At 47.1% G+C, this 12030-nt stretch overlaps 1 protein-coding gene across 3 annotated transcripts in view; it reads left to right on the forward strand.

The window, feature by feature from the left end:
* The first annotated feature begins 205 nt into the window (after window positions 1–205).
* Window positions 206–12030, forward strand: part of LOC128686583 (serine-rich adhesin for platelets) — a 234186-nt gene continuing 222361 nt past the window's right edge. For all 3 annotated transcript variants that reach the window (XM_070084268.1, XM_070084266.1, XM_070084267.1), the window contains exons 1-2: window positions 206–251; window positions 10784–11078. In XM_070084268.1, the coding sequence (XP_069940369.1) occupies window positions 11036–11078 (43 nt within the window). In that variant the 5' untranslated portion in view covers window positions 206–251; window positions 10784–11035. The remainder of the gene's footprint in view (window positions 252–10783; window positions 11079–12030) is intronic.

Here is a 12030-nt window from a genome sequence, read left to right on the forward strand (position 1 = left end):
AAGACAATTTCTAGAACAGTATTCATGGCCAATTGCCCACACGGACGTCGACTGTCAACGCAGATGTCAATTGCCCACACGATCAATTGCCCACACGATCAATTGCCCACACGATCAATTGCCCACACAGGTAAATAAATCTTATCCTCTTGAAGTGTGACGTCACTTCACGAGGCTATATAAGCCGGGGTCTACCTGGCTCTTCACTCATTCACATAATCACTGGCGCGCAGGCAGCGCTGCAGGTGACGGTGCGACGCTCTCGCTGTGTTGGTCTTGTTATACGTAGAGACCTGAAAGACCTGTCCTGGACCGAAGCCTTTGCTTGTCTTACTATACGTGGAAACCTGAAAGACCGGTCCTGGACAGTAGTTATAAGTAACATGGACCTAAACTGAAAATGTGTTTGGTCAGATATGTGTGTCGTTGAAAGGAAAAGATAGGAACGCGATATACTGTAAGTGATTTCAACGCGACTAAGCACCAAGCTCGGACAGTGAATTAACCCAAAAAGCAAATATTTGTTCGTTATAATCTCTTACTCGCGAAAATCTTAATTATACTATCGCAAACTGAGGGAACAAGCAGGACGAATTTAAAGATTTTTCTTCAGTGGGCCCAGTTTTGCCTGTTTCCTCAGAGGATTGTCTTCGCTCGTCAAGACCTGTTACAAGTGATGAGGTTATTGTGTGTTGTGTAGACGCCATCTGTCTGATGATGTTACTACCTTGTTTTGTTTTAGTAATGCTTATGAAAGAGGCAACCTCCGTTAGTGTACAGCATGGGGATCGTATACCCATGAGTGCCCGGGTCCTGGGTAATCTGAATGGGCCTCATATACCCAGGATAGGACTCACATACCCTGGAGCTCCTGGGTCCTAAGTACCCAGGATAGGACTCACATACCCAGGTGCTCCTGGGTCCAAAATACCCAGGATGGGACTCACATCCCAGGAGCTCTTTGGTCCTAAGTACCCAGGATGGGACTCATATACCCAGGAGCACCTTGGTCCAAAGTACCCAGGATGGGACTCACATAACCAGTATCACAATTCCACATGAGGTGAAGTAACATAAACACGAGTACAAAACAGAAGCTTTAATGATGGTAATGCAAGAATATGCTGGAGGAGAGAAAGTGAGAGTATTGTGTGAGAGAGCGTTAGAGAGGGCAGGGTGTGGGGAAGGAAGGGGTTAGGGAAGAGAGAGGATCTGGGGAAGGTGTATAGGAGGGGATCTGGAGTTTACCTGGAGAGAGTTCCGGGGGTCAACGCCCCCGCGGCCCGGTCTGTGACCAGGCCTCCTGGTGGATCAGAGCCTGATCAACCAGGCTGTTGCTGCTGGCTGCACGCAAACCAACGTACGAGCCACAGCCCGGCTGATCAGGAACTGACTTTAGGTGCTTGTCCAGTGCCAGCTTGAAGAATAGAGATAATGTAGGGAAGGATAAGGTGTAAGTAAGAATTGATTTTATGGAAGGGGATGATATGAATTATGTGGGTGTTGTGGGAGGGATGGTGTGAGGGTGTTGTGGGAGGGATAGTGTTGGAGTGTTGTCGGATGGATGGTGTGAGGGTGTTGTGGGAGGGATAGTGTGGGAGTGCTGTGGGAGGGATGGTGTGAGGGTGTTGTGGGAGGCTAGTGTGGGAGTGTTGTGGGAGGGATGGTGTGAGGGTGTTGTGGGAGGGATGGTGTGAGGGTGTTGTGAAAGGGATGGTGTGGGGGGTGTTGTGGGAGGGATGGTGTGAGGGTGTTGTGAGAGGGATAGTGTGGGGGTGTTGTGGGAGGGATGGTGTGAGGGTGTTGTGAGAGGGATGGTGTGGGGGTGTTGTGGGAGGGATGGTGTGAGGGTGTTGTGAGAGGGATGGTGTGGGGGGTGTTGTGGGAGGTATGTTGTGGGGGTGTTGTGGGAGGGATGGTGTGAGGGTGTTGTGGGAGGGATGGTGTGAGGGTGTTGTGAAAGGGATGGTGTGGGGGTGTTGTGAGAGGGATGGTGTGGGGGTGTTGTGAGAGGAATTATGTGGAGGTGTTGTGGGAGGGATGGTGTGGGGGTGTTGTGAGAGGGATGGTGTGGGGGTGTTGTGGGAGGGTTGGTGTCGGTGTTGTGGGAGGGTTGGTGTGGGTGTTGTGGGAGGGTTGGTGTGGGTGTTGTGGGAGGGTTGGTGTGGGTGTTGTGGGAGGGTTGGTGTGGGTGTTGTGGAAGGGTTGGTGTGGGTGTTGTGGGAGGGCTGGTGTTGGGTTGTAGAATGTGAGGATGTGGTGGGCAGAATGGTGCGGGCTGTAGTGGTCGAGATTGTGTGGGAGAATGCAATGTGAAGGTGTGGTGTGTAGGATTGTAGGGGTGGGCGGGATGGCGTGGTGTGGCTGATGTGGTGAGTGGTATGGTGTGGAGTGTGGGGGCGGGATGGTGTAGGGGAATGGAAAGTGGAGGAGTGGTGGGTGGGTAGGTGGGGGAGGGCGGGATGGTGTGGAGTGGTGGGTGGTATGGTATGGAGTGTGGTGGGCGGGATAGGGTTGGGGTGTGGTGGGCGGGATGGTGTGCTGTGGTGTGGGGGTGTGGTGGGAGTATGGTGTGGAGTGTGGGTGTGTGTGGTCTGCGGGATAGTGTGGGTGTGTGTGGTCTGCGGGATAGTGTGGGTGTGTGTGGTCTGCGGGATAGTGTGGGTGTGTGTGGTCTGCGGGATAGTGTGGGTGTGTGTGGTCTGCGGGATAGTGTGGGTGTGTGTGGTCTGCGGGATAGTGTGGGTGTGTGTGGTCTGCGGGATAGTGTGGGTGTGTGTGGTCTGCGGGATAGTGTGGGTGTGTGTGGTCTGCGGGATAGTGTGGTCTGCGGGATAGTGTGGGTGTGTGTGGTCTGCGGGATAGTGTGGGTGTGTGTGGTCTGCGGGATAGTGTGGGTGTGTGTGGTCTGCGGGATAGTGTGGGTGTGTGTGGTCTGCGGGATAGTGTGGGTGTGTGTGGTCTGCGGGATAGTGTGGGTGTGTGTGGTCTGCGGGATAGTGTGGGTGTGTGTGGTCTGCGGGATAGTGTGGGTGTGTGTGGTCTGCGGGATAGTGTGGGTGTGTGTGGTCTGCGGGATAGTGTGGGTGTGTGTGGTCTGCGGGATAGTGTGGGTGTGTGTGGTCTGCGGGATAGTGTGGGTGTGTGTGGTCTGCGGGATAGTGTGGGTGTGTGTGGTCTGCGGGATAGTGTGGGTGTGTGTGGTCTGCGGGATAGTGTGGGTGTGTGTGGTCTGCGGGATAGTGTGGGTGTGTGTGGTCTGCGGGATAGTGTGGGTGTGTGTGGTCTGTGGGATAGTGTGGGTGTGTGTGGTCTGCGGGATAGTGTGGGTGTGTGTGGTCTGCGGGATAGTGTGGGTGTGTGTGGTCTGCGGGATAGTGTGGGTGTGTGTGGTCTGCGGGATAGTGTGGGTGTGTGTGGTCTGCGGGATAGTGTGGGTGTGTGTGGTCTGCGGGATAGTGTGGGTGTGTGTGGTCTGCGGGATAGTGTGGGTGTGTGTGGTCTGCGGGATAGTGTGGGTGTGTGTGGTCTGCGGGATAGTGTGGGTGTGTGTGGTCTGCGGGTTAGTGTGGGGGTGTGTGGTCTGCGGGATAGTGTGGGTGTGTGTGGTCTGCGGGATAGTGTGGGTGTGTGTGGTCTGCGGGATAGTGTGGGTGTGTGTGGTCTGCGGGATAGTGTGGGTGTGTGTGGTCTGCGGGATAGTGTGGGTGTGTGTTATTGTCAAATTGGTGTGGTGGGCGGAATGGTGTAGCTGGCAAGATGGTGTGGGGGTGTGGTTGTGGGGGCGGGATGGTGTGTGGGAGTGGTGGGGTTATGTTGTAGTTGTGGTAAGCGGAATAGTGGGTGTGTGGTGGACGGGATAGTGTGGTTTTTGGTGGACGGGATAGTGTGGTTGTGGTGGACGGGGTAATGTGGTTCTGTTGGACGGAATACGGTGGTTGTGGTGGACGGGGTAGTGTGGTTGTGGTGGACAGGATAGTGTGGTTGTGGTGGACAGGATAGTATGGTTGTGGTGGACAGGATAGTGTGGTTGTGGTGGACAGGATAGTGTGGTTGTGGTGGACAGGATAGTGTGGTTGTGGTGGACAGGATAGTGTGGTTGTGGTGGACGGGGTAGTGTGATTGTAGTGGACAGGATAGTGTGGTTGTGGTGGACAGGATAGTGTGGTTGTGGTGGACAGGATAGTGTGGTTGTGGTGGTCGGAATAGTGTGGTTGTGGACGGGATAGTGTGGTGGTGGTGGACTTGATAGTGTGGTTGTGGTGGACAGGGTAGTGTGGTTGTGGTGACGGGATAGTGTGGTTGTGGTGGACGGGATAGTGTGGTTGTGGTGGACGGGATAGTGTGGTTGTGGTGGACGGGATAGTGTGGTTGTGGTGGACGGGATAGTGTGGTTGTGGTGGACGGGGTAGTGTGGGTGTGGTGAACGGGATAGTGTGGTTGTGGTGGACGGGATAGTGTGGTTGTGGTGGACGGGATAGTGTGGTTGTGGTGGACGGGATAGTGTGGTTGTGGTGGACGGGGTAGTGTGGGTGTGGTGAACGGGATAGTGTGGTTGTGGTGGACGGGATAGTGTGGTTGTGGTGGACAGGATAGTGTGGTTGTGGTGGACGGGATAGTGAGGTTGTGGTGGACGGGATAGTGTGGTTGTGGTGGACGGGGTAGTGTGGTTGTGGTGGACGGGATAGTGTGGTTGTGGTGGACGGGATAGTGTGGTTGTGGTGGACGGGATAGTGTGGTTGTGGTGGACGGGATAGTGTGGTTGTGGTGGACGGGATAGTGTGTTTGTGGTGGACTTGATAGTGTGGTTGTGGTGGACGGGGTAGTGTGGTTGTGGTGGACGGGATAGTGTGGTTGTGGTGGACGGGATAGTGTGGTTGTGGTGGACGGGATAGTGTGGTTGTGGTGGACGGGATAGTGTGGTTGTGGTGGACGGGATAGTGTGGTTGTGGTGGACGGGGTAGTGTGGTTGTGGTGGACAGGATAGTGTGGTTGTGGTGGACGGGATAGTGTGGTTGTGGTGGACGGGATAGTGTGGTTGTGGTGGACGGGATAGTGTGGTTGTGGTGGACGGGATAGTGTGGTTGTGGTGGACGGGGTAGTGTGGTTGTGGTGAACGGGATAGTGTGGTTGTGGTGGACGGGATAGTGTGGTTGTGGTGGACAGGATAGTGTGGTTGTGGTGGACGGGATAGTGAGGTTGTGGTGGACGGGATAGTGTGGTTGTGGTGGACGGGATAGTGTGGTTGTGGTGGACGGGGTAGTGTGGTTGTGGTGAACGGGATAGTGTGGTTGTGGTGGACGGGATAGTGTGGTTGTGGTGGACGGGGTAGTGTGGTTGTGGTGAACGGGATAGTGTGGTTGTGGTGGACGGGATAGTGTGGTTGTAGTGGACAGGATAGTGTGGTTGTAGTGGACGGGATAGTGAGGTTGTGGTGGACGGGATAGTGTGGTTGTGGTGGACGGGGTAGTATGGTTGTGGTGGACGGGATAGTGTGGTTGTGGTGGACGGGATAGTGTGGTTGTGGTGGACGGGATAGTGTTTATGGTGGACTTGATAGTGTGGTTGTGGTGGACGGGGTAGTGTGGTTGTGGTGGACGGGATAGTGTGGTTGTGGTGGACGGGATAGTGTGGTTGTGGTGGACGGGATAGTGTGGTTGTGGTGGACGGGATAGTGTGGTTGTGGTGGACGGGGTAGTGTGGTTGTGGCGGAAGGGATAGTGTGGTTGTGGTGGACAGGATAGTGTGGTTGTGGTGGACGGGATAGTGTGGTTGTGGTGGACGGGATAGTGTGGTTGTGGTAGACAGGATAGTGTGGTTGTGGTGGACGGGATAGTGTGGTTGTGGTGGACGGGATAGTGTGGTTGTGGTGGACGGGATAGTGTGGTTGTGGTGGACGGGATAGTGTGGTTGTGGTGGACGGGATAGTGTGGTTGTGGTGGACGGGATAGTGTGGTTGTGGTGGACGGGATAGTGTGGTTGTGGTGGACGGGATAGTGTGGTTGTGGTGGACGGGATAGTGTGGTTGTGGTGGACGGAATAGTGTGGTTGTGGTGGACGGGATAGTGTGGTTGTGGTGGACGGGATAGTGTGGTTGTGGTGGACAGGATAGTGTGGTTGTGGTGGACGGGATAGTGTTGGGGTATAATTAACAGAGAGATAGTCTAGCTTTCACCTTCTTTGCACAATATGGTCCTCATGGGTTTAGCACTTCATGTAATACAAAAAAAAAAAAACTGATCATTAACTCGGTGGGTTTAATGTGTTATTATCACACTTATGACTTTTATATTTTTCTAAAGACTGCAATTAAGGAATAAATTTTAATTTTTGTATTACGAACAGCTAGATTTTTTTTTAATTTCGAGAGTAACTATAACATACCAGCCTGTTATACGCACGGCTTCAGTAAGTGTAGTTTCAGTAGTAGCGCATTTATATTTTCCTCTCACCTTTGAAATCACACTGATGCATACAGCACCTTGGGGGAGGTTCACGCACCCCGTGATTCATTCATTGCAGGTGCATGCAATGTAGTCAATGCTCAGTTGGTTGCAAAGGACAAGATTTTGTTGCCACCACTGCACATTAAGGTTGTCTTATCAGACAACTAGTCAAGGCAGTGGATAAGGATAAACCAGCATTCACATTATTATGATTATTATTATTATTATTACAATCAAAACTAAGAGCTAAGCCCCACAAAGGTTATATATCCCAGCATTCATACACTTGCTAGGAACGCTCTCCATACTAAGAGAGGACAAGACTGACGAAGGTCTACAAATTCGTCAGCATTATTGCTGGTAGTGATCGTCAGATGGCAGTGAATGACGTGAAGTTAGCAAATTGCTATTTGTTGAAGAAATTTAACAGCAGATATGTTGGCAGACACAGAGACCGTAACTACAAGTCACTGGTGGATCAACTACTGCAAAGTTACCAGCGGTTGGCCTGCAACATGTCACTCGAATTGTTTTTTCTTCACACGCATTTCTCAGTTTTTCTGAGGTGGCAAGCACGGAGAAACATTCCATCAAGATGTTGCAACAATGGAAACACACTACATATGTAAACGGAGTTAGGCAATGCTTGTCGTTTTCTTTTGGATGTTCCAATGAAACCTACCAACCAATACATCTACCAACCAATACACCTACCAACCAATAAAGTCAAGCTCAGCATTTTTTTTTTACCGATACTGTGACATTCTTCGCCCATGTTGTTGGTTGCTTAACGGGGCAAGGATTAAGGGAAACTTTCAGTGTATATACACTGAGAAATATTCATTTGTCGGTGAATACTGTACATCCTGCGCCGTACGTGTTAGTGTAGGTGACAGATATACCTGGAGTTTACCTGGAAAGGGTTTCGGGGATCAACGCTCCCGCGGCTCGGTCTGAGACCAGGCCTCATGGTGGATCAGGGTAAGATCAACCTGGGTGTTACTGCTGGCCGCACGCAAGCTGACGTACGAACCACAGCCCGGTTGGTCAGGTACTGACTTTAGGTGCCTGTCCAGTGCCTTCTTGAAGATAGCCAGGGGTTTTGTGGTAATCCCCCTAATGTATGCTGGGAGGCACTTGAACAGTCTTGGGCCCCGGACACTTACTGTGTAGTCTCTCAGTGTACTGGTGGCACCCCTGCTTTTCATCGGGGGAATGTTGCATCTCCTGCCGAGTCTTTTGCTTTAATATGGAGTGATTTTCGTGTGCAGGTTTGGTACCAATCCCTCCAGGACCTTCCAAGTGTATATTATCATGTATCTCTCTCGCCTGCGTTCCAGGGAATACAGATCAAGGACCTTCAACCGTTCCCAGTAGTTTAGGTGCCTTATCGCACTTACGTGTACCGTGAAAGTTCTTTGTACACTCTCCAGGTCTGCAATGTCTTCTTCTTTCATATTAGTTGTAGAGGAAAGTTACGTACGAGGTTGATGGAATGCTGTAAAGCCTTTAATTTACTTTATAAAACATTAGTATTTTCAAGACAATGTGACGTGTTACTCAAAAAACTATTTTCATATTTATCATCACATAGGAAGCGTCTGTCTCTTGCTCAACAGACGGAGGATCGAGCCTCCACCACGTTTTGTGCTGAATAACCCACATGGGTTTAGCGCTGAACATGCATTAAACATCTGATTTAGAAGATCGCACTTCAAATGGTCATGTATGTTTGTAAAACACAATGTACCATATACACTGTATATGATATACAAACTTGTTATATATTTATATCACATGTGCTTTATTTTTTTATCATTATATTTCCTGTGAATGCTGATTGTGTTGACGTACACAGCGCCTGAGGAATCACAGGTGATCAAGTTCTATCCTAGGAATAGAAGGTAGCTCCAGTTCTCTGGATCAAGAGCCCGACAACAGCATTGTCAGGATATCCATTTGGAGGGTTCATTGATATTGAATTACCAAGGATAACCTCAAAAAAATCAAGTGTGGCTCATTTGCACTGGAGTTTTCAAGGATGTTGGTGTATGAACTGTATATTTCAGAGCAGCTGATGGGCGGTGTGTATATCACCAGGGTGGCCACACAACGTGTTTATACGAAAATAAGAGTTGATTTTAGAGTTAGTAACATTTGCGATATCACTTATTAGTATATTCGACAGAGAAATTAAAATACTGTGACGGGGCGCTGCAAGACGGTGGTTCTAAGGACACTTAAAGGTGGGATTACCGATGGGGCTATGACAGGCCATGGGAGTAGAGACCACTGGCTTACCCGCACTAGACTTAGTGATCTGAGTGATATCAGTGGTGATGGTGGAATCAGAGAGCATTGCAGCAATGACAGTAAACTTGAGGCTGCGTGGCAGTTCTCACACGCTCGTGAATCCAGCTACCCAAGATGAGCACATGTCGACGACAAGCTTCACACACTTCACTCTACTTCTCACGTCTAGTTTACCTATACGTTACTAAGAGTGTAATGTCCAGTTCATCTACTCATTTTCGTCGCCTAAAATAAATAAAGTACGTATTTCTCTTGAGAATTTAAAAATTTTATCTTCACTTCGTTTCTCAGAAGAGATAAGAACGTTGTTTACATTAATACCAGTAGTTTACTGCGCTCATTGTTGTTCTACTGTCTGGAAATATTCTGAGTAATCCAGGACCTGAAATAAGTGTACAGAAACATAAAATCATCTGTTTAAAGCAAAGAATGTTGCAGTTTTTCTGTTTATTCGCTGTTTCTGAAGTGGTGACAGATCCAGCGATTCTGAAGTGCTTTGCTAACCATTTTCCTATTTCTGTATAAGATAAAATAACGTTTTGTTCGGATTTTTAACCCCGGAGGGTTAGCCACCCAGGATAACCCAAGAAAGGACGTGCGTCATCGAGGGACCGTCCGTCTTATTTCCATTGGGGTCCTTCAGGCTAGTCCCCCAGGATGCGACTCACACCAGTCGACTAACACCCAGGTACCTGCTTACTTGGAACAGGTGTAAGGCAACACGCCCAATGTTTCCACCCTTGCCGGGATCGAACCACGAACTCTGTGTGAGGCGAGAGTGTTGCCTACCAGGCCACAGGCCTGTGTATGTATGTGTGTGTGTGTGTGTGTGTGTGTGTGTGTGTGTGTGTGTGTACTCACCTAGTTGAGGTTGCAAGGGTCGAGTCCTAGCTCCTGTGTGTACGTGTGCGCGCACGCGCTCCTGTAATAATATAACAGTAGCTCTAGTTCAAATATATCACGTTATCGGGTTATCTTAGGTTAGACTCTGCATCATGCACTACATGAAGCCCTTGTAAAAAATACTACATAAAACGAAAGTAAAACTTATGTTTAAGGCCTAAATAAGAACTTTCCGTTGAAAGAAAACAAGATTAGTATCGACCTTGAGAAGAGGGTAACTACGACAAAAGACGCCACTACCACAGTTTTAGTTTCTAGCCTCGTGGGATTACCTGACGGTCTCCCAGGCCAGCGCTTGGTCACTCTGTGGTGCCAGTTACAACATCAGTCACTCATCCAAAATAAATTATATATGTGGCATCATGCGACATAGTGGAGGAATATTTACCTAGAGAAGCGACGCAATGGATCTATCTCTTACCTCGTGGTGTCGACGACTTCATGGGCTCTGTCAACATAAGTCAAATTTAAAGTTTGTTTTAGTTACAAAGATATACTCTGGTCATTTTAGGAAGGTTTCTTAATCACTTACTTAGGGATAAATCTGAGTGGCGTAATATAGCGTGGAATGAGTGCGAGGGTGGTGTAAGACGGGTGTTTCTTAAGCGACCACCAGTATCATGCTAACACGCGAGCAACACTTCTACCCGGACTTGCTGCCTCTCAGAGGCCTAGCAGTAATTAATTAACAACGTTCGTTATTATATAGCTAGAATCCTTCAAAATATTCCATACAGAATCTTACCATTAGGATCTGCATATAGCTTGATATTTAGACCCGGCAGGTATCAGTGTCACCCCATGAGATTAATTCTGTTAAAAAATAATGAAAAGTTGTTAAATATCTCACTTGTACTTTAGCTACTCCTTTCCGGATAATATTAAAAAAATGCAAAACATATGGCGATCCAGGCAGCTCCACTGACCTTGCTAAAAATGCTTTTATATTTTTAGACATACAGTATTTTCATAGTACTACTGTATAGTAAAAAATGGAGTAAATATGCTTACGTACCAAAGGACCTTGTGTGTACGTCAGGGTGTGGTTGCTAGTACCTTCTTGATGACAGTTGCCACAAAAAATTACTTTTAATAAATAGGTACAAAACTTTTCATTACAGCTGAACGACCAAGAATAATAACTTGAATTTGATATAGAAAGAACGAACATCGATCTAAAACAGAAAGATAATAAAGAAAGCTTGTTTAAGAGAGTGGTGATTATTGTGAGGAAATTGAGTGTCAACATGTTTTACTGGAGTGACTCCCAGCGCTTGTGAGTGGAGCATCAGTGTTAATCGTAGCATGTGTTGCTGGAGTGGATCCCAGCACCTGTGAGTGGAACACCACTGTTCACCGTCGTGGCTCTCACCATGATTGGGAGATCTCACACACACACACTTCTCATCCTCCTTGGTAAGTCAAATTTCTACTTTTGTTTCTGCTAGAGACTGGGAATGTGTGCAAATAATTATATATATATATATATATATATATATATATATATATATATATATATATATATATATATATATATATATATATATATATATATATATATATATATATATATATGTCGTGCCGAATAGGCAGAACTTGCGATCTTGGCTTAAATAGCAACGCTCATCTTGCCATATAGGACAAGTGAAAATTTGTGTATGCAATAATTTCGCCAAAATCATTCTAAACCTAACGAAAAAAATATATTTCACTGTGTTTGTTTAGTATTAAATTATTGTCAAGAAATCTAAAATATATTTAGTTGGATTAGGCTAAAATAAATTGTTCTTGTTATAATAAGGTTAGGTAAGTTTTCTAAGATTCTTTTGGAGCAAAATTAAATTTTTTTACATTAACATTAATGAAAAATATATATTTTTAAACGTATAAGAGAAAATTTTAGAAAGGACTTTATTTTAAATGAGTTCTTGCTAATTGACCAGTTTTACATATTCGGCACGACATATATATATATATATATATATATATATATATATATATATATATATATATATATATATATATATATATATATATATAAGCTGTAAGCCTTCTCCCTGAAAGCTGGCTGCTTTGGATCAAAGTCTAGCGCAAGCTGGACTCCGAGGTATTGGTCCAGTGTGGGTAGATTGGTAAAGCACTGTGTACCTTGTTCCAAGGTTCGTAGGTTCGAGTCTCCTTCAGCCAGAGATCAGTGTTTGTGTATATTTCGCCTGCTCTTGCGAATCCCTTGCATATATATATATATATATATATATATATATATATATATATATATATATATATATATATATATATATATATATACGCTACCCTACTTACGAACATTCGAGTTACGAACATTCGGACATCCGAACAGACTTCCTCT

Source organism: Cherax quadricarinatus, chromosome 12 (genome assembly GCF_038502225.1).
Source record: "Cherax quadricarinatus isolate ZL_2023a chromosome 12, ASM3850222v1, whole genome shotgun sequence".
In the NCBI taxonomy this organism is placed as follows: domain Eukaryota; kingdom Metazoa; phylum Arthropoda; class Malacostraca; order Decapoda; family Parastacidae; genus Cherax; species Cherax quadricarinatus.